This window comes from Gastrolobium bilobum, unplaced genomic scaffold (genome assembly GCF_033153095.1).
Source record: "Gastrolobium bilobum isolate Gb01-03AN ecotype WA unplaced genomic scaffold, APGP_CSIRO_Gbil_v1 utg54589, whole genome shotgun sequence".
Classification (NCBI taxonomy): Eukaryota; Viridiplantae; Streptophyta; class Magnoliopsida; order Fabales; family Fabaceae; genus Gastrolobium; species Gastrolobium bilobum.
In genome coordinates, this window is record NW_026897146.1 from 170,542 (window position 1) to 196,624 (window position 26,083).

Sequence of the window (26,083 nt, forward strand, 5' to 3'; positions counted from 1 at the left end):
ATGCATGTATTAAGAAAGGAATCACCAAGGGATTGGGGTTCTTGATTAATGTATCAACCAGGATAGTAAGTGATTACATTTTGGTGATAAGAAAAAGATTGATTAACATCACATGGGAGATAATTCATAATAGGACTGATTCTTACATAAATTCATGCTTGAGGGAAATTGATTTATGACTACTTGTTTTTAAAATTGCAATTCACATTTTATTTATTTTATCAACTTTTAATACAATTCAAATTTCTTGTGACAATTATCAATGCAATCAATAACTTTTTGTTTGATTCAACTTAAGTATATATGGTTAGTTGATGTTTGAACACAAATCTTCGTGGGAACGATCTTTATTCATCATTTTATTACTTGTACGACTAGTACACTTGCTAAAGTTGCAATATATATATATATATATATATATATATATATATATAGGGTTTAAAGTTTTTAAAGTTACTTTAGATAACTTTATCTAATGTTCATCAAAATACATAAAAAATGTGTGTGGAGTCTATGTGGACCCATGTGAAGAGAAGAGAGAAAAAAAACATGGGCCCACACACTTTTATGTGTGTGTTTGGATGAACATTAGATATAAAGTTATCTAAAGTAACTTTAGTAACTTTAAACCTATATATATATATACACACACACACACGGGTTCAATTTTTCTGTAGTCGCTTTACGTGTGATAATTGATATTTATTATACTTATTTATTACTCTTGGTTAGTATTTTTAGAATTTATTTGAGTTAAACAAAGGTCTTTTGGGTCAAATTAGAATTCTAGATTTTAATTGGGTTTAATTGATTTTCGTCAGAATTTTTCAAATTTACACTACTTTTGTATTTTAGCCATATCTCAATCTAAAGATGTCCTATTGACTCCGTTCTTGTTGAGTTTTGCAGCCAACAAAAAGGGCTACAATTTCTATTTCATCCAATGAAGCTCAATTCAGACGGAATTATGGTAGAAAATCAAGCCCAAGTTTGTCACGAGTTGGTGCAGTTTTAATTAGTTAATTGGATTTAAGTTTGTAATTGGGAACCCAATCTTTATGAGGCCCAAATATATTATTTATCTTTTATTTCCTTTTATACTAGGTCAGACTTGTAGAGCCTATATAAAGGCATGATTAGAAGACCTTGGAATTTAGTTTTAGTTTTAGTTTTAGTTTTAGTTTTCGTTTAGAGAGTTTATGTTTTTACAGTTTCAAGAATCAATTGCAATTTACGTTTTCTCTCTTCTATTCTATTGTTCTTCTTTATTTTCTTAATTTCAATTATGGTTTTCTACTTAGCCATGCTAGGCTAAGCGTTCTTTAATCAATCCAAGAATTAAGGATTCCGCGGTTGAATCCGGAGGACGTGTGCTTTATCTTGATCCAAATTGTTTCTTTTCCTTCAACTCGGATTCGAGTTCTGTGATTGCAGCCAAGGTAAGTGATTGAATGTTAGATTCAATGTTTAGGTTGATTAACCCGATGATCTTAAGTCAAACGGGCTGATACTCCGCGATTGCTCGAGTAGATGCGCCGTATTGATCAAACGCTAGGCGATCGTTTAGAGAAGGGTTCCTAAGCAATTGCAGGGATTTTGAATTGCTTAGGGTCAACCACGATTTTGTAATCCTTTGTCCAATGATGGATATCTTGGAATCCTAATTCTTGGGTTGATTGCTTTTAATTGATAATTTCATTTTTAAATCGTTATTTTTGCTTTCTATTTTTAATCACACAAACCCCCATTTTTACTTCTTGTTTTTAATTGATCGATTAAGATCTTTGCAAATTCCTTGAGAGACGATTCAAGTTGCTCACTTTATTACAAATATTTATTTTTACAAACCTGATTAATTTGAGTGAGTTTGACAGCTCACGTCATATTTGGCGCCATTGCCGGGGAGTTTGCATCGTTCTTTATTTTTGGTTTTCTACGTTCTTGTTTCTTTCTTTTTCGTTTTCTTTCTTGAATCTTTCTTTATCTTTCTTCTTTGTTCTTTAATATTTCTATATTGTTCTTTTTGTCTTGTGTTTTTCATTTTTGTTTTGTTTTTCTGCGTTCTTGTTTCTTTCTTTTTCTTTCTTGAATCTTTCTTTATCTTTCTTCTTCTTTCTTGAATCTTTCTTTTTCTTTCTTTAATCTTTCTTCTTTATTCTTTAATCTTTCAGATAAACTTGATATTTCAACTGTGTGTTTATCTCATTCATTGGTATCCTTCAAATAGGCGAACATACAATAAATGGTAACAACGTAACAGACTAAAACAAATAAATACTCTATCTAAACAGTCCTACGGTTACAAAGAATTCAAACAATATACGTTACAAAGAATTCAAACCTACGGTTACATATAATCTCCAACACTCCTCCTCAAGTTGGAGTATGTAAGGATGAAATGCCCAACTTGGGAAGAAAACTAAGAAGCTCGCGTTGTCCCAAGGCTTTAGTAAACAAATCAGCAAGTTGGAAACGAGAAGGCACATGAGCTGTTGTAATATGCTTGGCTAGAATATGTTCACGTACAAAGTGGCAATCTAACTCAATATGCTTGGTACGCTCGTGAAACACCGGATTCGCTGCAATGTGTAAAGCAGCTTGGTTATCACAAAATAATTCCATAGGACTTGAGTGAGTGACCCCAAGAGAGGTGAGAAATGACTTGAGCCACACAATCTCTGCTGTAGCTGCAGCCATTGATCTATACTCTGCTTCTGCAGAAGAGCGAGACACTGTTACTTGTTTCTTGGTTTTCCAGGATACAGGTGAAGAACCCAACATAATAAAAAAACCAGTGAGAGATCGTCTGGTAAGAGGACATGAAGCCCAATCCGAATCACAATAGGCATGAATTTTTAGGTCACAATCCGATTTGAGGAGAAGTCCTTGACCAGGATCTCTCTTCACATATCGAATAACCCGGAGAACAGCCTCATAATGAGCTAGGCGCGGTGAATGCATGAATTGAGAAAGGATATGAACAACATAGCTCAGGTCGGGTCTTGTGATAGTGAGGTAAATCAACTTACCAATGAGTCTTCTATACCGTTCAGGGTTCTCATATACTGGTCCGTCATCCAAGGCAAGACGATGAGTCTGTTCTATAGGGGAAATCGCCGGTTTACATCCACTGAGCCCGGAATCAGAAAGAATATCCAGGGCATACTTACGCTGACATAAAAATATTCCTTTCTTGCTGCGGGCAATTTCAATACCCAAAAAATATTTCAGACTACCCAGGTCTTTTATTTTAAAACACTGATTCAGATACTCCTTGACTGCAAGACAAGCATGTGAATCATTACCTGCTAAGATGATGTCGTCGACATAAACTAAAAGTGAAAGAGACACCTCCCCTTTTTGCATAGTAAAGAGCGTGTAATCAGCTTTTGACTGAACAAATCCATATGCCGTCAACGAACTGCTGAGTTTGGAAAACCAGTTTCAGGGTGATTGGCGCAAACCATACAATGACTTTGTAAGATGACATACTTTATGCTTAGACCCAGTACTCAATCCAGGGGGGAATCTCATGTAAACTTCCTCACTTATTTCTCCATTCAAGAATGCGTTATGAACATCAAGCTGGTGCAACTCCTAGTTTCTTGCTGCAGCCACTGCAAGCAATGTACGTACACTCATCATCTTTGCCACTGGTGCATAAGTCTCACTGTAATCTTCTCCAGCAATCTGATAATTACCTGCAATCACCAATCTTTCCTTATACCGTTCCACCGTTCCATCAGAACGATATTTTATTTTAAACACCCACTTGCTTGGAAGAGCACGCTTCCCTGGAGGTAAATCCGTGAGGCACCATGTATGGTTGTCTTCTAAGGCTGTGATTTCAGCCCTCATGGCTTCCACCCATCGGGAGTCTCTCATAGCATCTTGAAATGTACGTGGTTTATAACCTGTGTCAATAGTTGCAACAAAATCTTGATGTTGCTTAGAAAAGTTAGTGAGGCTAAGATAATTGCACATAGGATACCGAGTACCTGAGGTGACATTGGTTTGAGTAGGGAGAGATGAAGGAGTGTGTGTTTCAGCTACTTGACATGCATAGTCCTGCAAATAAGATGGCTGCTTCCTGGTACAGTGCTGGCGTGTGACTGTTTGACGCAGATTTGCTTACAGCAACTGTTGTTGGGTTGATGCATCACTAGAACTCGAACTTCCTTCTAGTAAGGAGGACTCCCTAGCGGCCACTTCGTTAGTTGGTATTGCTTCCAGCGAAACACTCCCCCTACCGTCCAGAGGAACACATGATCCACTAGGCGTTGCGCTGTCATTTGATGCATCAGAACCGTCATGGACAATTTGGCCTTCGTCAAAGTAATTTGGCTCTGTAGGCACATGAGAATTTGGTGCAGAAACAGATTGTACTGGAGCTTCGCGAAAAGGAAAAATATTTTCAAAAATTTTTACATCCTTGGACATAAAGTTTTGTTGCGCTTCTATATCAAACAATCTCCAACCTTTCTGCCCTATTGCATATCCGATGAAAACACATCGTCGCGAACGTGGAGCAAACTTGTCAGTTGGTTTCAGTCTTGTATTAGCAAATGACAGACAACCGAACGTGCGCAAGTATGTATAATCTGGTTTAACTCCATGCAATTCTTCATGTGGTGACCTGCCTTGGAGAACTCTTGTAGGTGTTTTATTAATTATATGAACAGCAGCAAGAACACTCTCCTCCCAAAAATCAACAGGGAGATTTGCATGAAACAGTAAGGCACGTGATACATTAAGGATGTGTCTATGCCTCCTTTCGACTCTCCCATTCTGTTCAGGCGTATAAACACAAGTTGTTTGTTGCAAAATACATTTTTCATTCAAGAGTTTCACCATGTTATTAGATTTGAACTCAGTACCATTATCAGACCTTATTATTTTTACTGTTTTACCAAATTGGTTCAGAACCATAGCAAGAAATTTGCACATCCGATTATAAGTTTCACTTTATCGGCCAACATAAAAACCCATACATGCCTACTATAGTCATCCACCACAGTTAAGAAATAACGTGCACCAGAAGAAGAAGAATTTTGATAAGGACCCCAAGTGTCACAATGGATTAAATCAAAACATTCTTTGCTGCGAGAAAAACTTATAGGAAACATTGATCTAGTTTGCTTGGCACGATGACAAACTTCACATGCCTTACATACTACTTTATTTTGCAAAGCTTTAACTTCTGGAACCAGAGATAAGATATCATAGGATGCATGGCCTAGCCTGTTGTGCCACAAGTCAATTGACTCTCCTGCTTGAACTGCCGAAGCTGAAGCACATGAAGGCTGAAACACATAGACTCCTTCATGAAGTTCACCCAAACCAATCTCCCTCTTCAGCACTTGGTCCTGCAAAATGCACTTTTTATCAGTAAATGTAACGCTACTGCTCTTGGAGTGAAGCAATTAGGAAACAGAGATGAGATTGCAGCGTAAGTTAGGCACATATAAAATATTTGACAAGATGAAGTTTGTATTAAACACCATCGAGCCTTGTTTTGCAGCATAAGTAATAGAACCATTTGGTAGAGTCACAGATAGAGGGGGAATAGGTGTAATGTCAGCTAATAAAGCCAAAGTGCCTGTCATATGACATGAGGCCCCACTATCAATGAGCCATTGAGAATGAATACGCTTACCAGATAATTTTTCATGTGACTGAGGCTGGTCTACCAATGTTAACAGTTTGTTCACAATTTCTGGGGTCAAAACGGAGTGTGCAGCAACTTGAGAAGAGGTAGAATGGGAGACGTCTGGAGGAAGAGAGTTAGCAGCAACTGGGTGTGAGGCATCCATTGCAAACGTCGCATGAGCATGCGTATAACGTCCTGCCGAACGTCCTCCCCTTCCTCGTCTGCAACCAGCACTCCTATTTGGTGGAAAACCATGAACGTTCCAGCATTTGGAAGGGTCGTTATTGGTCTTGCCACAATGAGGGCAAGGTATTCTGTCTTGTGGTTTGTTAGGAACCATCCGCTGCTGCATGGACATGTCTGACTGCTTCATGGAATCGGTTTGGGCTGAGTATCCCACTACCTGACTCCTCTCATCTTGAACGCGAGAAATACTACGATGGGTCTCCTCTTGAGTGACAATTGCGTACACTTTGTTGACACTAGGAAGAGGAGAAGTGTTGAGGATATGGGATCTCAGATTGCCAAATGTAGATTCATCCAGCCCCATCAAAAATTGATAAACGCGATCATGCTCTTGCTCCTCCTCGATTGCTTTGGCAATGGCACACTTATCACCACAATCGCAAGACTTGCGAGTTTTGCTGCCTTCCAGATCGTCCCATACAGCCCTGAGTTTGGTGTAATAATCACCAACGATATCTCTATGTTGCTTGATATTGGCTAAACTGGATTTCAGTTGATACTGTCTTGGAAAGTTTTGCACTGCATACCTTTCCTCTAGGTCATTCCATAAGTCCTTGACGTCATCAAAGCACTTGATGAATGGTTGAAGTTTTGCATCAATGGTGTTGTGAATCCAACCATTGAGCATCGAATTGCACATCTCCCAGGCGCGCCACTCTTCGGCATCATCCTCTCCTGGTTTCTTGACTGAACCGGTCACAAAACCCAATTTGTTTTTCGCCTTCAATGCGTTTTTCATGAGCTTGGCCCAGTTGTCATAGTTGGGCTCACCACGCAGCATGACAGTCGTTAACAAGAGACCTAGACTGTCGGATCCAGCCAAGTAAAATGGCGAACTAGGATCGGTTGTTTTGGACTTGCTGCCACCACCTGGTGCCATGTTAAATGAACCAGCTTTCGCACTGAAAGGGAATGCGGAAACGTGTATACTAGGATAGCTCTGATACCAAGATAAACTTGATATTTCAACTGTGTGTTTATCTCATTCATTGGTAGCCTTTAAATAGGCGAACATACAATAAATGGTAACAACGTAACAGACTAAAACAAATAAATACTCTATCTAAACAGTCCTACGGTTACAAAGAATTCAAACAATATACGTTACAAAGAATTCAAACCTACGGTTACAAAGAATTGAATTCAAACAATATACGTTTCAAAGAATTCAAACTTACGGTTACAAAGAATTCAAACAATATACGTTACAAAGAATTCAAACAATATATTGTTACATATAATCTCCAACAACTATTTACTAATATAATGCAAGTGAAACACGCATATGGAATGTGTGTGTTTAAAATTTAAATCACACATTATTCTCATGCTCAACTTGTACAAAAATCAATATTATCATATATTGTGGTTTGCAAAATGCGCATGAAGAGCGTGTACGACTTTTGGCTGCCCATGGGTAGAATATACATCTAGTATTGTTCTAACTCTTGCACAAGTTGTATATGGAGTGATAAGCAATTTAAATGTGCACACTCTCAATGCATATTTTACTTACATTAAATGAATAAATAATTTGCCAAAAAATCTATGCGATGAGAGATACATATCAAAATATCACGGGATTAAGTGCTGTAAAATTTTGCCATCCCTACATTTGGAATATATTTAATATATTTATTTATTTTAAAAAAACTTTACAGATAAATAGGAGACAAATCCCTACATATGAAACAGGTGCCCATTCCCGTCCTCTTGCTAATCCCAACAAATGACCGCATAAGCGTGATTTTTGCCATCAGTAATCCTGCATGTAACAGAGGCCATAATTTACCCTTCAAATGCATGTATTTGATACACGGTGCAAGAACTTCATTATATCTAGCTAGCATTGGTAAGTGGTAACATAATATTAATAACATTCAATCTAATTAGGCATGCTTATTTCTTCCAGATCATCATCCAACGACAAATAAACTTCATCAAGCAAAGAAAGCTCCGTTCCACTGTCATCGTCATCACTAGAGAAGTTTACACCTTGTTGAGACCAGTTCTTTTCATACACTCTGCATAAAACCCACTTGCTCCAACTTTGATCCTGTCATGCACCATTTACGGGAGAAAATATAGTATAAGGTTCATCAATTTGCCAGGTTTATTTATTTATTTAATGGGCTTGATAACTAAATAAAAGTAGCTTACAGCTTACATATGTTGCAGTGTCAAACTCATTGGAGCAAATATGATATTCTTGCATCACCCAATTGGTTTGAGTACCTTGTGGAGCTTCGCCAATGTGGAATATTAGGTACTTCTTGATTCCCACTTTCTTGTCAATGGTTGACAATATAGGTTCCGTGACACCTATTTCCTTCCAATACCCATTTTCTGTGCTGGCTCTGTTTTCATTCACTTTGGTGAAGAAATAGTATTGATTTCCACTTGCCAACGCCTTCCCTGAATATGTTAACGGTGGTAGAGTTAGGGAGGAATTGGGAGGGACGATCACCCTCTCAAGTTTATGTAAACCTTTGTCTTATACTCATTCAGACTTAAAAAGAAAGTAACATAAGTGTACCTCCTTTAAATTTTGAGTTTTCTTCGGATTCGATTTCCATCAAATATATATTTGAGGAAAGGTGATGAGTTTAAATGTGATTAAACTTTAATTTGGAATTAATTTCATAACTGACTTAAAAAAATTAAAATTTATAGTAATATTTGGATGCCACCTCATTTTAAAGATATAGTAAAAGTCGACTTATAAAAAAAAATCAAAAAGTTTTTTTTTTTGATAAGCAATCAAAAAGTTTTTTAAACATATCTACATATTGACCCATCAATAATAAGAATAGTGACTATCTTGCCACGTTTGGATAAAAAAATTACCAGACTGTCACGCCAACAGTAAATTTTGCCAAAATGCCACGTGGCATAATTCGCTACACAGTGTAGCGAATTATGCATGCAAGTAATTCGTTACATAGTGTAGCGAAATATGCCACGTCAAAACCAAAAATGCCACATGTCAAATTTTGAGAAATTCGCTACCTTATGTAAATTTTGCCAAAATGTCAAAAATGCCAACAGTAAATTTTGCCAAAATACCTTATGTACATTATGACGTGGCATATTTTGCTACACTGGGTAGCGAATTACTTGCATGCATAATTCGCTACACTGTGTAGCGAATTATGCCGCGTGGCATTTTGACAAAATTTACTGTTAGCGTGGCAGTCTGATAATTTTTTTGTTCAAACATGACACTTTGGTCACTGTCCCTCAATAAGAGTGTTGGCCTAATATGGATTTTCTTTCTTTCGCCCTGTTCACAAAATTATATGGTTCGCCATTATATGTTAAACATATTTGGAGTTTCATCCGTGCATGCAATGAGCATATATATTGGAACAGTAACTATTCTGTCACTGTTGACAAAAAAAAAATACCAAAATATCACGCTAACAGTAAATTTTGTCAAAATGCGATGGCATATTTCGCTACACTTTGTAGCGAAATATGTGTGCAAATAATTCGCTACACGGTGTAGCGAAATATGCCACGTCAGAACCAAAAATGCCACACGTGGCATTTTTGGTTCTGTGCATTCTGACGTGGCATATTTCACTACACTGTGTAGCGAATTGTTTGCACACATATTTCGCTACACAGTATAATGAAATATGCCACGTGACATTTTGGCAAAATTTAATGTTGGCGTGACATTTTGATATTTATTTTTGTCAACAGTGGCACTTTGGTCACTATTCCACGTATATTGGTAATTATGTCACTTTCTATGTATATATTATGTAAAAAATTGAAGACGACTAATAATAATTGAGTGATGAAACATAAGCATACCATTTAATTCCCAAGGAACATGCAGAGACAGATCAAGATCGGGGATGATGTTTGGATTGTATGGTAGAAGAGAAGCCTTACAATAGAGAAAGTGAAGAACAAGTTCTTCATCTGTTGGAGAGAAGAGAAATCCAGGAGGAAGGTTGACGCTTTCATCTGCCATCTTCTTTTGTTGATTTGTTAGCGCACTTTGGCACTTAATTTTGTCCCAATATATAATAGAGAAAGAGAGAGAGAGAGATATTTTGGTAGATCATTAATCAAAAAAGGAATTTTGTTGATGAAAGAAAAGACGGCGGTACGTGGAAAACCATCATAAGAAGGTAGGTCCGAGAAGGATAAAGCAAGCCAATTAAGAAAGCAAACAAAAGAAGCTAGCTATACTGATAAATTAACATTAAAAATATTGCATATATAGCTAGTTAAGCTAGGAACTAGGAAGGATAAGTATTAAGACACTTGAGACCCACCTTTGTATGCATAATGCATTGATTTTCCCACTTTTGTTTGAGGGAAAATAGTTTTTGCTTTCAAAGATCTAAGTTATATTATTTTGCCCCGTATAATTATGTAGTGTGGAAAATATATAGTTATAATATTATAATTGTATTTTTTTTTTGCTTCAGAAACTGTCGGCCGGTGTAAAAAGTAAAAAAAATAATTGATTTTAATATTGTAACCATGTACTTTTCAAAATACATAATTATAAGGGAGTAAAAGGACATAATTTAGATTTTTTTTTTGAAAATACATAATTTTTTTTTAGTAGAAGGAAATACATAATTTAGATCCTTTAAAACAACAAAATGTTTTCCCTTTGTTTAATTATCAATTCTTTTCTTCACCTACCTATAACCTTGACAATTCGGGTTTCCCACCAATTAATGGAAAATTAATTGTATGATTTCTTTCTCTCTCTTCTCGCCTCTCCCTCTCTATCTAGTCCACATGAGCCGAGTCCATCAAATATTTGCTCCAATTAATGTATTGCATTTGCATGAAGATATACATAAGAAATATGGTGTCATATTTATTGCGCACCAATTACTTTTTTTCTTCTTTGAATCAACCAATAAAATAACGTGTAAAAGAGGAATTTGTTCATTTTATATGAGCTTTTCATAATATTGTGTCATCTGAAAAGTTAGATAGACATAAAATAAAAACTTCAGAACCTCAATTATTAATTAGTTGCGTATAGTTTCTGTCTATTTTCTATATATGATTTTAGGAATATGTTATTTTATTTATTATTATTATTTGTCTATTTTTGTTTATCATTCTTCATCATTGTTAGATCAGAATTTTAACTAACATTTATTTATTTTTTCTTGAGATTCTAATCTAATAATATTAAAGAATAATAAATAAAAATAAATAAAAAAATAATAGATAGAATAATCTATTCTATAATTTTATTGTATTAAAATCTCATAAAGAATAGTTTAGTGATCATATAAAAGTCTCATTGTCAGTGACATGTTATCTCATATCTGGTCAAAAAATTGCACAGGTGTGTGGTGAAATGATGGGCCGCTGACAAGAGAAAAGGTTCTTTTGTGTAAAACGCCAAATTAAAAGTGCTATTGTTTTTTTTCTTTTCTTTTTTTTGGATAAGATGCTATTGTTCATCATCCCCGTCTGTTCACTGGCACCCTTCACTTTGGAAATTTTTAATATACTACCGCTGCACCCAATTTTATATACATCTATATTCAATAAAAATTAAACACCTAAGCACACACAGTAAAATATAAGGGCATGTTTGGTGCATAGTATAGGATAAGGCCTGATAATATAAGACCTGATTGTATAAGGCCTGATTGAATTTTAATACTATCCAGCGTTTGGCACGGTATTGTATAAAATAATATATTGTATAAGATAATATCATCTAATATTTGGTAATGCACTGTTTAATACTATATATGATAAAAATAAATATTTTTAGTAAAAATACCCTTTAATAAAGAATATATATAATTCTTCAAAAAATGTTATATGATATTAATTTTTATAAAAATTTATTGATCGATGTGTCCAAAAAATAAAAATATTCAATATTTTAAAAATTAATATATTGAAAAATTAATTTTTATTTTAATAGATTAATATTAAAATAATATATTAATTTTTGAGAATTATATTGGTCAACGATGTTAATACATCAATTTCTTATCAGGCCTTATCCTTCACTCTTAGGCCGGATTAAGTTATACATCGTTTTGATGTATTAAGGGATTATGCCGTATAAGCTTATACTATACGATGGTCACACCAAACAACTAAAAATGTCATAACGTATAGTATAAGCTTATACTATCATGCCTTATACATCACACCAAACAGGTCCTAAAAGACAAATGAGGGGCTAGCCCAAACGGGCCGTACCCCGAGGGCATGGTGTCCGGAGAAGGTTGAATGGGGATACCTCCTGGCAATGTACCAAAAAAAATAAAAATATAAAAGACAAAAACATTGTTTAAACACACATGTTTAATTTTTAATGGCAATAGTATCTACAACAGTTGCACGGAAGATGTGCTCCTTCACTTTAATATCAAAGAACTTACGAGATGCGTTGATCCAATTGAAGAGCTAATTCAATCCAAAAAATTAAGTTTTTAAATAATAATTTAATAATTTTTATATTTTTTTAACATACCTTAAAAAGGTTGAAGTATAAATATTTTATAGACTCCTTTCTTTTTTTTATATTTTGTGTTGATTTAATTTCATTAAAAAATAGAGAGCGATAAGCATGAATTGTTGATCTCATAATCACATTTAATACAGTGTTATTAAAACCGGCCCGGCCCGGCCGGTCGGACCGGTTGGCCCGGAAACCGGTCCGGTTTCAATATTGGACCGTTTAAGCATTTGACCCGGTATCAACCCGGTGACCCGGTCATAAACCGCGGTTGAACCGGTGTAAACCGGTACCGGTTTTACCTTTAAACCGGTTTTTTAAAATAAGTTACAAAATATTCCAATTTTTGCGCCAGGTGGGAATCGAACCCGACCCTTTGATGTGAGGAGCGCACCTTCAAACCACTACACTATCATTACCTGTTGAATATAATACACCATTTAATATACTTATTATATAACTATTAAGTTAATAGAATTATTTCAAAAATTGCATCTAAGAGGAATCGAACCCCTTACATTGAGGATAGGCAATATAGTAATTACCACTAGACTACATCAGGTTATTGTTTGAATTGCACCATTTAAAATATTTATTATATAATTAAGTATAAAATATAAATTTATATATATATACCCGGTTCATGCGGTTCAACCAGTGACCCACCGGTTGAACCATTGACCCAGTGACCCGGTACCTCGACCGGGTCAATGACCGGTCCGGTTCTAATAACATTGATTTAATACCATATAAAATAACTATTTCATCCAATAGCTCAAGTTTGTAAGTAAATATCCATCAATAATTTTTATATTTTTCTAAGAAAATTATTAATTCTAAAGGCAACCCATTAGTGATTTAAATCGTTAGAAGAGTTGAATATGGTAGACAATTGAAGCTCTGAATCCCCCTAATTATACGAAGATATTGGTGTCAACAAAGTATATTAGATGCATTTGTCTTCTATATCTTCAAATTAACAGGGTTCTCAATTGTTTAAGAAAAAAACTACAACAGTTAAATTATTTAATAATTTTAAAAAAGTTCTGTTTCTTTAAACTTTCTTATTTTCCGTTATTCTTTTTATCAAAATTGATTTAATCCGATTCAAGTACTATCAAACCTAAACTAGGGATAATTTTCTAATATCATTTCCTTTGTTTTCAAAACTCGAACTCTGAAATTTAAGAAGTTCTTATTGCTACGGTTAATGGTTATTGATATTTTTGGTTATTTTATTATGATCATTAGTCCTATTATTTGACCAACTTCATCCCTACGAAACTATGCCATAAATATTTTAGTAGTATATAGTAATACTATAGATTCCAGTACTTAATAGGACAAATATAAGAAAAATAAATAGGCACAAGTGGGAACTTAATTGGTTGTATTATATACGTAAACAACAAACCAATAATTTTGGATAACACGGTGGCTTAATATCTGATTCACAAGCCATCGCTAACGCTTCGCTAAAAAGATATGTGCTCCCTCGTCATGAAGTTGTTGGGGGGTCACTTTTAGCCGGCACTGAGTTGATCTAAAGACAATTGTTTTTACTGTGTTGTGCTACCTTTTTATCATTGAGGTATTGGCACTTGCAACCCCATGGCTCTTCAATCCTTATATAGCCAGGAAAAGAAAAGAAACCAGATCATGCGATTAGTGAAGTTTTGTTTGATAGTGTGAAAGAACCTTTATAACCGGGGAACAAATAAACATGTACAATCTACCGGTGTCAATTTTTGACATGTCTGATATGTGCTTTTCCTCTACGCAAGGAAGACTTGTGCTCACGTAGTCATTTTATAATCACCACCAAAGGTTACCTTGCCTTGCTTTCTGCTTATTCTATTAAACTGTTCATGAGGTTATTGATGACTAAAGATGCGTGTGTTGAAAAAAAAAATGGAAAGTTTCGGTGCGTGTTTGAGAGTTCTTATTTTTAATATCTTTTCGAAGATTAGTTAAATATAATTTTACACAAATTATTATAGTAAAAAGAGCTTTTTTATAATAAAAAAAAGATAAAAACTAAAAGCTCCCTAAGGAAACTTTTTTTAAAAAATATATGTCAGTTTTTTAGAGTTCTCACAATTATTTTTTAATTATACTCTTATTCTAAATTTTTATTTATAAATTTTAGAGTAAATACATTTTTTGGTCCTCAACAAATTTTACGATGCCTGCTTTAGTCCCAAGGAAATAAAAAGGCCTATCGTGGTCCCTAAAAAATTCAAAATGGACCTATTTTAGTCCTTTTGAGGGACTAATATGAGTCTTTTTGAATTTGTGAGGGACCACAATTTTAATTAAATGGGTCAATTTTGAATTTAGGGACCACAATGGAGCTTTTTATTTACTAGGGACTAAAGCAGGCATCGTGAAATTTGCTGAGAACCAAAAAAGATATTTACTCTAAATTTTATCATTTACCCTAATAACTAATTATATAATTTATTTCTCTTCAAAATCCTAAGAACAACTTCACACAATTATCAAACAACTTTATATAACTTTATTTTTTAAACTCTTTTTTAACTTTAATTTAAAAATAATTTTTTTTGGGTAATCTAAGGGGGTTAAAAACAATACCTAAAGAGATTAATTCAAAACATTCTTTCTTAAATTACATACCAAAGAAAAATCAGCCAAATACCAGAGTTGGAAAAACATAAAAATTATACTCCATAGGATAATCTAGAAGGTACTTAGAGAGCCAATCAGCATAATTATTCTCCTCTCTAAAAACATGAACCAGCTTAGTTTCCCAATCTTTTGTAGTCATGCTCGAATGCGAGTCACCAGGTAGGACTCTCGAGCTGCTCTTCCATTTCTGGAGAGCAAAGTGATAGTTGAGCTTAAGTCACTTTCTAGGATGCAACGCCTTCAACCTCTAGCCCAAGAAAATTCAAGACCCTTGAGGACGCCCCATAATTCAGCAACAAAAGTTGAACAGTGACCAATGTAATATGCAAAACCTTCTTTCTAACTACCAGATTCATCCCTTATTATTCCTCCACATGCAGCTCCCCTACCAACACACATGGCAGCATCATCCATGTTTATTTTTTTCCAACCTGTGTCTGGAGGGATCCAACGAATAAGAACAATAACATGGTTCTTGATTAGCTTGTTTTCGTGATGTACCATCCATACTGATGAGTACTCTCGAACCAGTTTTTCAATGGTATGCAATTTGTAAGCTTGCCAATTGTCTTCCGCTCTATGAACCTGTTCATTTCTCCAATGCCAAGCTAGCCAAGTGGTGATATATTGAATAACCAATAACCAATAACCAGGGAGCATCAAAACACAATATAGATTCATTTTTTATATTGAATAATAGCCATAAATCTAAATCAGCATCAAAAAAATCATTTACCATATTTGCCCTCAAATAATCAGTCCACACTCTTTTAATTTTGGAACAATCTCGGGCCATGTGGATAATAGATTCATCATCAAGATGGCAAAGAGAGCAACTAGCTAGGGGGGATCATATCGAAACGAGCCAGAAAACTTCTTGTTGAGAGACGATGGTGAGCAGTCTTCCAGAGGAATAGGCTTATGCAATTAGGCCCTTTTAATTTCCAAATGGCTGACCAGAAATTGCTATCAAAAGCATTCATACTATCATGGTTCATCAGTGTATAGTAAATATTCTTAACAGATACCCCATTTGAGCTAACTAGGTTCCACCATTTTCTGTCAACACCATTGTGAACACCATATTTAGTCTGAGGAGTTCAAAATAAAACAAATTTAAAAAGATAAAAATAATAAACCAATTGCTTCCCCAAAAATGAAGAACGATAGGGACATCTCATGGAATCTGCTTTCCTTGGTTCTATGGTCTGCTTTCTCTGTTTGCTACAGAGGCAAAATAACAAACTTTCATTAAGCCTAAAGCAAAGTCAAACAAAATTAAGCTACAAATGGGCATAAAAAAGATGAAGAGTGCATAAAATGATCACCGAAGAGGGCCTGGCGTCTGACGAGCTCTGCTCACCTGAGCACAAAATGCAACCACATGCAAAGAAAAAGGAAAAATGATTTCAAAGAAAGAAAGCACATATCAGAACATTACTTCACAGAAAGCCTACACAAAAGGAACCGAGGATACACTTGTGAGAGGGAAGGAAGCCAAAAAAAAAAAACCAAAGGCAGGAGACAGAAAGGATTGACCCACTCTTCCATCTTCAGCCACCATTAACCCCACAATCTCCTTCACCAAAGGGAGGAGGGGATAAACAAGTAAGATATACACCATTATCAATTAAATCCTCCTCTCCTTCCCCGCATAGTGTTACCAGAAGGCACCGGCCACTACATCAAGATTGTTGCTCCTCTTGCACCGCCAGCTCTTTGTCAAAAACAAATACCACAACCTCCATCATACCCCTGCCATTAACTTCTGCAAACCTCGCCATTACCATCACCAAGGAGAGACATTTCAAGTGTTCATCGTCGGAGGAGTTCTGACGCTTGTCGTCGCCACTGTCGCGCCACCACTATGCCCCATTGCCACCGTGTGCACCACCTTGCCGGTTGACTAATCTTCATCTTCCCACAGCAGTTCCAGTGTTGCCATCTATAATAACCCTAATTATATGAATTTTAAATTAGAAGGTTATAATGAAGATCTTATGGTCATAAATAGAATGAGGATGAAATTCTAAGAATTTTGATACCCATATTGAGGGTATTTTGCACATATGAATTTTCATCTATTAATTTTGACTGCTGACGCAGTAACAGTCAGTAGAATAGCTTCAAGTTAGCAAATTATAGTTAGAGAGCTAATCTAATGATATAAACATCATGAATGAGGTTAGGATATGATTTGATGAAGATTGATACCCATATTGGATATTTTTGAAAAGTCACTTATGTCGGGTATTTTGTATTGTTGTAGCAGCAGCCGGTAGAATTCTGAAACGGGAAAAAGATGGTAAAATAGAAATAAATACCAATATATGCCTAACAAGTCATAATTATACCAAAAATATTAAAGTTAAGAAGATTATGAAATTCGGGTACAGTTAAGAACACCGGTAAAGACTACAGTGCAATTAAACAACTGTTAGTGGATCTGTGATCTACTAATTAAATTTTTAAGTTATGAACATGATAATTAGACAAAATTAATATTAAGTACTTAAATTTAGAGTCTTGGAGGTTTCTGGGTAAAAATTTGACGACGGTTCAGATAAAAATTATACTGGATCTCACTAAAGGACAAAGGCCACTTAAGTAACATGGCACCCCTCATTAGGGCACCCTCCTCTCCTTCCCTTCCATTTCTGATCAGCAACCCCTTCACTCCTTCTCTCTTTAAATTTCAAATTTTGAAAACTCTCTCACTTCTCTCTAAGATTTCTTCACCTAAATCTCTCCAAACCACCAAACTCCCTTCACAAAGATTGTTCCCCTCACTCTCCTCTTCACAATCATACCAATTTCATGGTGTGAATCCAAAATTTCATGTTCGTTATCATCCCAAACAGCCACGGTTTTGTGAAGAGTAAAGGCCATGGAGTTGTGTTCTTAAGCCCTCTTGAAGAATCATACTTGCTTACTTGGTTCCTTTGATTTTTGGGTAAGTCCTCTTGATTTTTTTCATGAAAAACCTCATCTTTCTTCTTGTGTTCTTGAGCCTAACTTATGATCATGTTCATTAAGGTTTGTTCTTGCCTAAAGGTGTGTTCTTGGTGGAAAAAGGTGGAGCCTTGAGATAAAGGAGGAAGCTTGAAGATGTAAGCCTCCATTGTGAAATATGAACCAAAAAGTCTCTCTTTTTCTTGTGAGTGTGCCACAATTTTGTTATGTATTGGATAAATAATATTTAAAATTTTTTAATGCCATGGTTTGATGATGATCCTTAAGGGTGAGTGTGTTTTGAACCATGGAATGATGGATTGGATGACTAAAGGTGCCACCTTTGGATCTTTGAGTGATGTTCATGTAAAAAGATGACTATAAACCCTAATATGGACTATGTATGATTCAACCAAGTCAAGGATGGATAGGATTTGATGATAAAAAAATGTGTTTAAGTTGTTAAGTGTGAAAAAATGATTAGAAAGATTAACTAGGTGGGTTAACTCTAAGTAAAACTCATTAATCATGATTAATAATGGCTAAAAACCCTAATTAAAATAGCTCATAAAATTTGCCCCATAAATCATATAAAGGTTTAGTGGTGCTAAAATTAAGGAGATGATGAATTAGGGGATTAATTAAGGGTATGAATTAATTAACAAAAGTAATTAAGGATTTAACTCTAAAATTGGACTAAAGTATGGTTTAGGTACACTAAATAAGTAATTATTTAAAGTTAAGTATAATAACATAATGGGACTAAGGAGATTTCATAATGTGACTTAATAATAGAAAAATCCAAGAATTAATGTGAATTAGGATTTATAATCAAAAGTAATTAAGGTTTGTTAAATAAACACATTTAAGGCTAAGTAATCAGTTTTTAGGCGAAATTGGGGAGAGCATATCTTTCTCCACAGAGGTCATATAGGGATGTGTCTTATATAAAATTGAATCTTGAGATGTTAGCTATGTGGTTTCCAAAATTGGTACCAATTGAAGATGTATTCCATTCTGTATGTTTGTTTTAGTGAGGACTGCCCAGGGAGGCCATGTGCAGGGGCTGTACATAGCTGCAACTTCCACGAATTGTTTCTCCCTCTATGATTACTCAAATTAGGCTTATAATATGTAGAATTAAAGATAAAGATGTATAGCTGTCTACAAAAATTTGAGAGCAATTGGTTTAGTACATTTTCCAGAATCCCAGAAATGGTAAATGATGTTTAGGGCTCTATTCGAAGTTGTCCAACTTCAAATGATGATAACCGGAGCTAGGAAACTCCAAATGAGGCATGTGATACCTTGTTGGAAAGGTAATTGAGTCTAGATTAACATACTAAAAGATGAAAATTTTATAAAAAGTGAGTTGCGCTCAGTGACTGAAAAACAGAAGCATGTAAAGTTATGAAAAAACCATAAAAAGTGATATTTAAGCTAAGTGGGCTTAGGGAAAACCTCAGTAACTTATAATAATCATATATATGGCTTGTATGAGTTGAAAATAATCTAAGTTACCTAAGTGACCCTTGCATGTGATTCTAAGCTATGTAAGTAATTGAAGATTAAGGTGGCTTGTAATAATGCACTAAAATATGTAATAAGTAATAATTGGCCTAGACTTGTAATGGGCATATTATTGGCATATGAGTATGAAAAATGAAATCATTAAATGATTAAGTCGTGAATATGACTTGATTAATTAATATGTAATTAATGATGTGAATGGTTCCTACTCTAGGTGTGCCTAGAGAACCGTACACTTGAGGATTGAGTTGGAGCATACGTATTATATTAGAGTGTGGGCTTGTGCTAAGCTCCCTAAGGTAAGCTTCTAGTTCTAGTTGACTCCTCTCTCATGTGGCCCCACCATGATGGTGGGCATTATCGTTGTATTGTATGAGAGTATATGGTATGATGTATATGTGCATTCATTCACATTCATATAGATGTTATATGATCTTGATGTTATGATGATGCACTGATGATATATGTTATGAGGATCCTGGCCAGTGATTATGGTATGTAGGCTGCCTATGACTTGACTCTAGGGGATGCATCATACAGAGGTTGTGTTGACTGTCTATGGCTTGACCCTGGAAGTCACACAGGTGTAACCGTCTATGGCTTTGACCCCGGGGTTACACAAGGATGATATGATGATGCTATGTTTATGCTGTATGTTTGTATTATATGCTTTATATCTGACTTGTCATGCAGGAAGTGGGCTCAGAGGATTAGAGGATCCTTTATGAACCTTGAGCTTACTAAGATGTTGTTATCTCTCCCCGTTTAGGGACATCATTTCAGGTACCCAGAGCAGTGGTGATGCCTCTAGGGGCAAGGCCCCGCATTAGAGTATTTGATGATGCAGCTGATGATTTTATATTATGTTTAGATTTGATGTTGGCATGTAGACTTGTTAACATGCTTAATTATTTTATGGAAATTATTTATGTATTTATTTAGGCTCATGATTGTATTCTTAGAGTCATGGACTATATACTGATGCTTTTATACTTTGAATTAATATAGACTTGATGCATGTATTCAATTAATTTGTGCATGGAGCCTTATTATTTGTATTGACCCATTGAGGGGATTGCAGACCGTGTGGGACTTGCAAGCTATCTGTTTAAATTAGAGTATCAATCAGGTTCAATGTATGTGTGGGACCATGTTCCCAGTTATCCGAAATACAACCGTTATGCTGTCCATAAGACTCCGTCAGAAATGACACTTGATGTCATATCTTGATGGTCAATGGCCACTAATACTGGCTCATGGGATTAATTAGTAGATGTATGTTTAGATTTATGCTTTCGCAGTATTTCACGTGAACGTTTTTAGAAATGTTTTCATAAAAGGTTTTGGAAAAGGTTTACTCGTATTTTTGTAAAATGTTTTATTATTCTTCTAAAATAAAGTCTTTCGCTGTGTATGCCAAATATCATGTATGTTAACAACCAGAGTACTACGGGGTGTTACACCATCGGTTGAAGCTTCATACTGTCTGCTAAAGGTGTGATCTTTCTCCCTTATTCGTTTCACGCCTTTTACCTCTTGAAAGTAAATGTTGAAATGTAATCTGCGATTTAGCCCAATCTTGATGAATATGTGGACCCACTGGTTCTACTTTATTTTATTTTATTGAATTCCACTAAGCTTAGCTTTTATTTTATTTTTCTGATTCGATGAGGTTAGGTGTAACGCCCCAATTTAATAATCAGATTGTTAACTTACATATGGTACTCTTAGCGCGGATAATTAAATCCTGAAGCGGAAGACTTAACTTTTACCTTTAAAAAAATTACCATTCTTTACTTTATTTTACGATTTATTCTTAGTTGTACAGTCTCATACCTGTACAATGTTCCTAATTATTTTTCATCAATAGTAATTATTAGTCATAGTATTTTATGTAACTAATCACAAATTATAAATCTGAATATACATCATATATATATATGGCACTATAGTATCATACATATACAGAACTACATATTGAAGGTAACATCCAACAGATAAACTTGTCCTAGGCTACATGTGCCTTTCAAAAATGATTATCAACTGTGAATATGCATGATCATATACGTCATGCACTGTCAAAACATGTCTACATCAACATGTAAAATAGCTAAATGTCCACTCCTAATGAATCCTCTATCCTCACTGGATCGGTCCTTTGCCCTTTGAGGACTCTCCTGCTACTGATGTACCTGTAATTTAATTTACAGCCCCACAACGGGGTGAGGAATGAATCCCAATAAGACTTTGGGTTTACGAAGAAATCTCCACCCAATAGTTCACTTTCTGCATAAAAGGTAAAAAATAAAGCATATAATACAACACGTAATACAGAAGATTTATTCTTCCCCACTGATCATAATACGAAAGATTTATTCTTCCCCACTGATATATAATGTGATAATATATAATTCATTCACGTCATTTACATACTTGTCTACATGAATGCACATGTATGCACATATACCAATATCCCACTGTCAATTATACATGGAGTAACAACAATGAGGAAGAAAATCCCTAAACCGAAAGCTTACCTGAATTAGTTTTCCTTGAAAAGAAACTTGAAATGCACACTATGATATACTTTCAACTTGATCTCCCTATATCAACTCGCTTGATTGACAACTTGAATAGGTTAACAAGATCTAGAAATAACTCTGGATCATGGAAACTTCACAAACACTCATTCTTTTTCAAGTGGAAAACTAGGATCTGGTGGCTTTAGAGAGGTATATCTTACTCATATGAACTCCTAATGATGATTTAAAACATGGGCTATGATCACAAAATCCTATACTACAAGTTTCGTGAAATAAGATTTATGTAGAAAATGGCTAAAACTAGACGCAAATCTCACTCTTTTCTCTCTTAAAATTTGCGCCCAAATCATGGATAAAGAAAGAAGTGCAGCATGGTTTATAAAAAGAAAGAAAGAGCATCGTGTATATATAAAAGCTACAGACCAAGCTTCTTCATTTTTTTACCTTTAACTAATATAACTTGTCATTTTTCCTATTGGTTCTTATAAAGTAGTTTGCTTTTAAAATTTTGACTACTTTAGTCTATCTTTCTTTTGCTTCCTTCGTGAACAACTAATGTGAGGATATAATCCTCTTGCTTCTACTTTCTACTACGCGTACAAGAATGGTTCGTTTTTTTCTCTAAAAGTTATGACATGCTTTTAACTTTGCTTTGATCTCATTGGTTCCTTTTTTTAATTGGACTAAATCAAACTTTTCTCAATACATCTTGTCTCCTAATGTTATCACATCAGCGCATAAAGGAAATGTGTGTCCAACAAGTTTTATCAATTTTTTATTATAATAGTTCTTATTGGCTTTTTTCTTCAAGACATGGTCAATGATTTGAATGGTTATTTTCTTTTCTTCCTAGTTACTTACAAGACTAAAAAAAAAAGAAAAATGTGACACAGACTCCTTACCAACGCATAGCAACTTGGAATTGTAATAAAAAAGCCTTTGAATTAATTTGGTTATACTTGGTAACCAAGTATTCAATTTTACCAACATTATTAATTAACATATAAACTATATATTCTTTAATTATACATATTAATCCAAGAATAAATTAATTAAATTACAGATACTTGAGTCTACTAATTTTCCTAATACAAATTAATTATTCAACCTAAATCATATTTAGGCCTAATTATCAAATAAACCCAAACTTACTCCATATAAATATTCATATTTTTAATTATATCTAATAATTATTTTACTCATAATTAACATACCTTTATACCACTTAAAATTCCATGGAATTGCCCACACAATTTAACTAGACACTACCTCCTTAAGCATATACTTAATTCTCATTTATTTGCTAAATTCCTTAATTAGTTAAACTAGCTTAGGAGGGTTGTTATATTAGGAGGTTGCCACCTTATAATGTTTGTTCTTTAATATTTTATTATTCTATTCTAGTTGCTTTCCTTTTTCCCAAGTGTCTACATTGCTCAAGTCACTGTTAATGTAAGCTATTTTTAACATTTATCGATAAAGAGTGAATATATTATAATAATACAAAAGTTGCAAAGATTCTTTCTAAGTAAAAATGAAAGGAAAATGTCTATCAAAAAAAATGAAAGGAAAATAGGATTCAATTTTTGAATAGTTAGACATTTTTTTCTATTAAAAAAGAAAACTAAAAAACCTAAAGACAAAAAAAGGAAATAATAAGATTTCGATGCCCGACCATCTCGTATCAGTTGCTAATACTTTGCATTACTTGTTATAAATACAGTAAAGTTTATTTGAAATCAATTTGCAATAATAAATTCAAACTCAAACCTTTTCATTACTATAATAATAGAAAATAATAAAATAATAAGAATATGAAAAGTTGGTTTTTTTTCTTTTAAATAGAAAAATAACATTATTTAGTTTAGATTATTTAGGGTATATAAATTTCAAAATTGATCCAATATCAGTTAAAAAGGGGTAATTTAACCGTGACGGTTTGTTAACCCCGCATTTTTTTTATTTTGGTTCATTTTAGCCGTGACGGCTTGATGATTCAAAATTTATCTAAAAAACTTATATTAATGAAACTTGTAGCATTAAGATTTTCATCAAATGAATCATTCAACCGTGACGGTTTGTTAATTCCGCGTATTTTATTTTGGTTTATTTTAGCCGTGACGGCTTGGTGATTCCAAATTTATTGTAAAATTTACAATAATAAAAATAAAATTATTGAAATAAATATAAATCATCAAAGCCAAAACTTTCCAATGATTTTCTTATAAAAAAAATTTAAAATTAAATTCAATCAACACACATATTTTTCTACCGAACGACATAGCTTTGAGTTCACTATTGCACCGAGGGATACGTCGGAGCGGGACCCATTCTGTCAAGCACAAAAAGACATTTTTTAATATTAGTTTTCTTTTCTTTAATCAATTTTGTTTAACTCTTTGGGGTGAAATAAATATTTAAAATTTAATCAATAATTTGCACAATTAATATAAGGTAATCATTTTTTTAAACGGACAGTGTAGGGTGCTAGCACCTTCCCTACTTGTAATTGACTCTCGAATCCATTTTTCTATTAAAAAGACCAGTTTTCTTTTACAAAAGGGTTTTTCCAATGTTTTCCCAAATAAACCTTGGTGGCGACTCCATTATTTTTAAACTTTCAATCTTTCGTCGTTACGTCGCGATCCGGTTGCAACAACCATTAGATTCATGAGGGGGCAACATGCTTCTAATGATCTGAATACAATCATCCGGAAGCAGAAAAGATAATCTCTCGCAATCCCAAGACCCATCATGAGCTATATAGTCTATTACTTTCTTTCCAGCATCTGTAAGGGAAATTGGAGCAATAGCTCTACTATCAAGGATTCCCCAATATCCACCCACTTATCTTCCCAAAAAAGAATAGATTGTCCATCTCCAACATCCCAGATCAGCTTGGATTTAAGTTTGTGCCAAACTTCACACATGAACTTCTAGAGTTTGGGAATTGCCATTTTTTCAAGATAAATCAACTTGAGTATTAGTTGCATTTGTGTACTTAGCTTTCAACACCTTCACCCAAAGCTGGTCAGGTTCATTTAGAAAAGTCCAAACTAATTTTCCAAGAAAGCCTCATTCATGACATGTAACTTCCTCAAACCCAGCCCTCCATCTGCTTTTGGTTTGTTAATTGTGTCCCACCCAATGAGATGTATAACAACTCTCACAGTCAAAATATATGACAGTAAATTAAACAAGTGTTTAATTAGATTAAACACGTAATTAAAGAAATGGTGAGCAGGAAATCATGTGATAAATATGATACTATGTAGGTCTAATAGGACCCAAATATAATTATGGATGTTATGGTAGAAAAAGAGTACAGTTATTTTAATGATTAGACGAAATAAGTCTAATTATGATTTAGAATGTATAATTAATTAGTTCAGTAGAATTAGTGGGTTAAAATACCTTTAATTTAATTAGATAATTTCTGTAAAAATTATTAAAAATAAGTTGAGATAAATTAATTAAAAAACCAGTAAGAAATTAATTGAGGTTAGAAGGGTTGAAGATGTATAATAAAGTAACAATTGAAGTTACTTGGACTTTAATATTATTAAAGCTAATTTCTTTTGCTGCACCTCCACGTAACTTTTAATTCTTTGTAGTCAAGTAGTACCAATTTAATTAAGCAACCAATAGGAAAATGTTTAGCTTTCGAAATCTACTTTCTAATTCTTTTTGGTGTTCCACCGTTAGTTTCATTACTTTGTCTTTAGTGAGATGACAAATCAACCAATGGGTATCATATTGGAAAGTCAAAAAGAAGTGAAATGAAAGTTAATTCATTAGATATTAAGTGTACCCAAGTCGGTTGTTTTCTTTACGCCTCATTTCCACTTTTCGTCATTTGTTCTTCTTTTTTTCCAGAAACCGAACATAGATGAAAGATTAAGGGAAGTCTACAACTTGATTTCTAGGCATCTTCTTGCTTCGGTTTCTCCAAGGAAATTAAAGATAATAACCTCAAGAACTTAGCCCTACCTTTTATTCCTTGTGAGAAGCTCTCATTAGTGAGATACTTGCCTCTTT

General features: G+C 34.2%; 2 protein-coding genes across 2 annotated transcripts; both read right to left on the reverse strand.

Annotated features, from left to right (window-relative positions):
* Positions 1-3,597: 3,597 nt before the first annotated feature.
* Positions 3,598-3,984, reverse strand: LOC133304515 (uncharacterized mitochondrial protein AtMg00820-like). The gene has a single exon (XM_061504561.1). It carries the CDS (start codon positions 3,982-3,984, stop codon positions 3,598-3,600), a length of 387 nt encoding a protein of 128 aa, XP_061360545.1.
* A 3,611-nt stretch (positions 3,985-7,595) lies between these two features.
* Positions 7,596-9,890, reverse strand: LOC133304525 (NAC domain-containing protein 104-like). The gene is made up of 3 exons (XM_061504576.1): positions 9,719-9,890; positions 8,064-8,311; positions 7,596-7,952 (listed from the first exon to the last, which is right to left on the reverse strand). Exons 1-3 carry the CDS (start codon positions 9,879-9,881, stop codon positions 7,782-7,784), a joined length of 582 nt encoding a protein of 193 aa, XP_061360560.1. The 5' UTR covers positions 9,882-9,890; the 3' UTR covers positions 7,596-7,781.
* Positions 9,891-26,083: the final 16,193 nt, after the last annotated feature.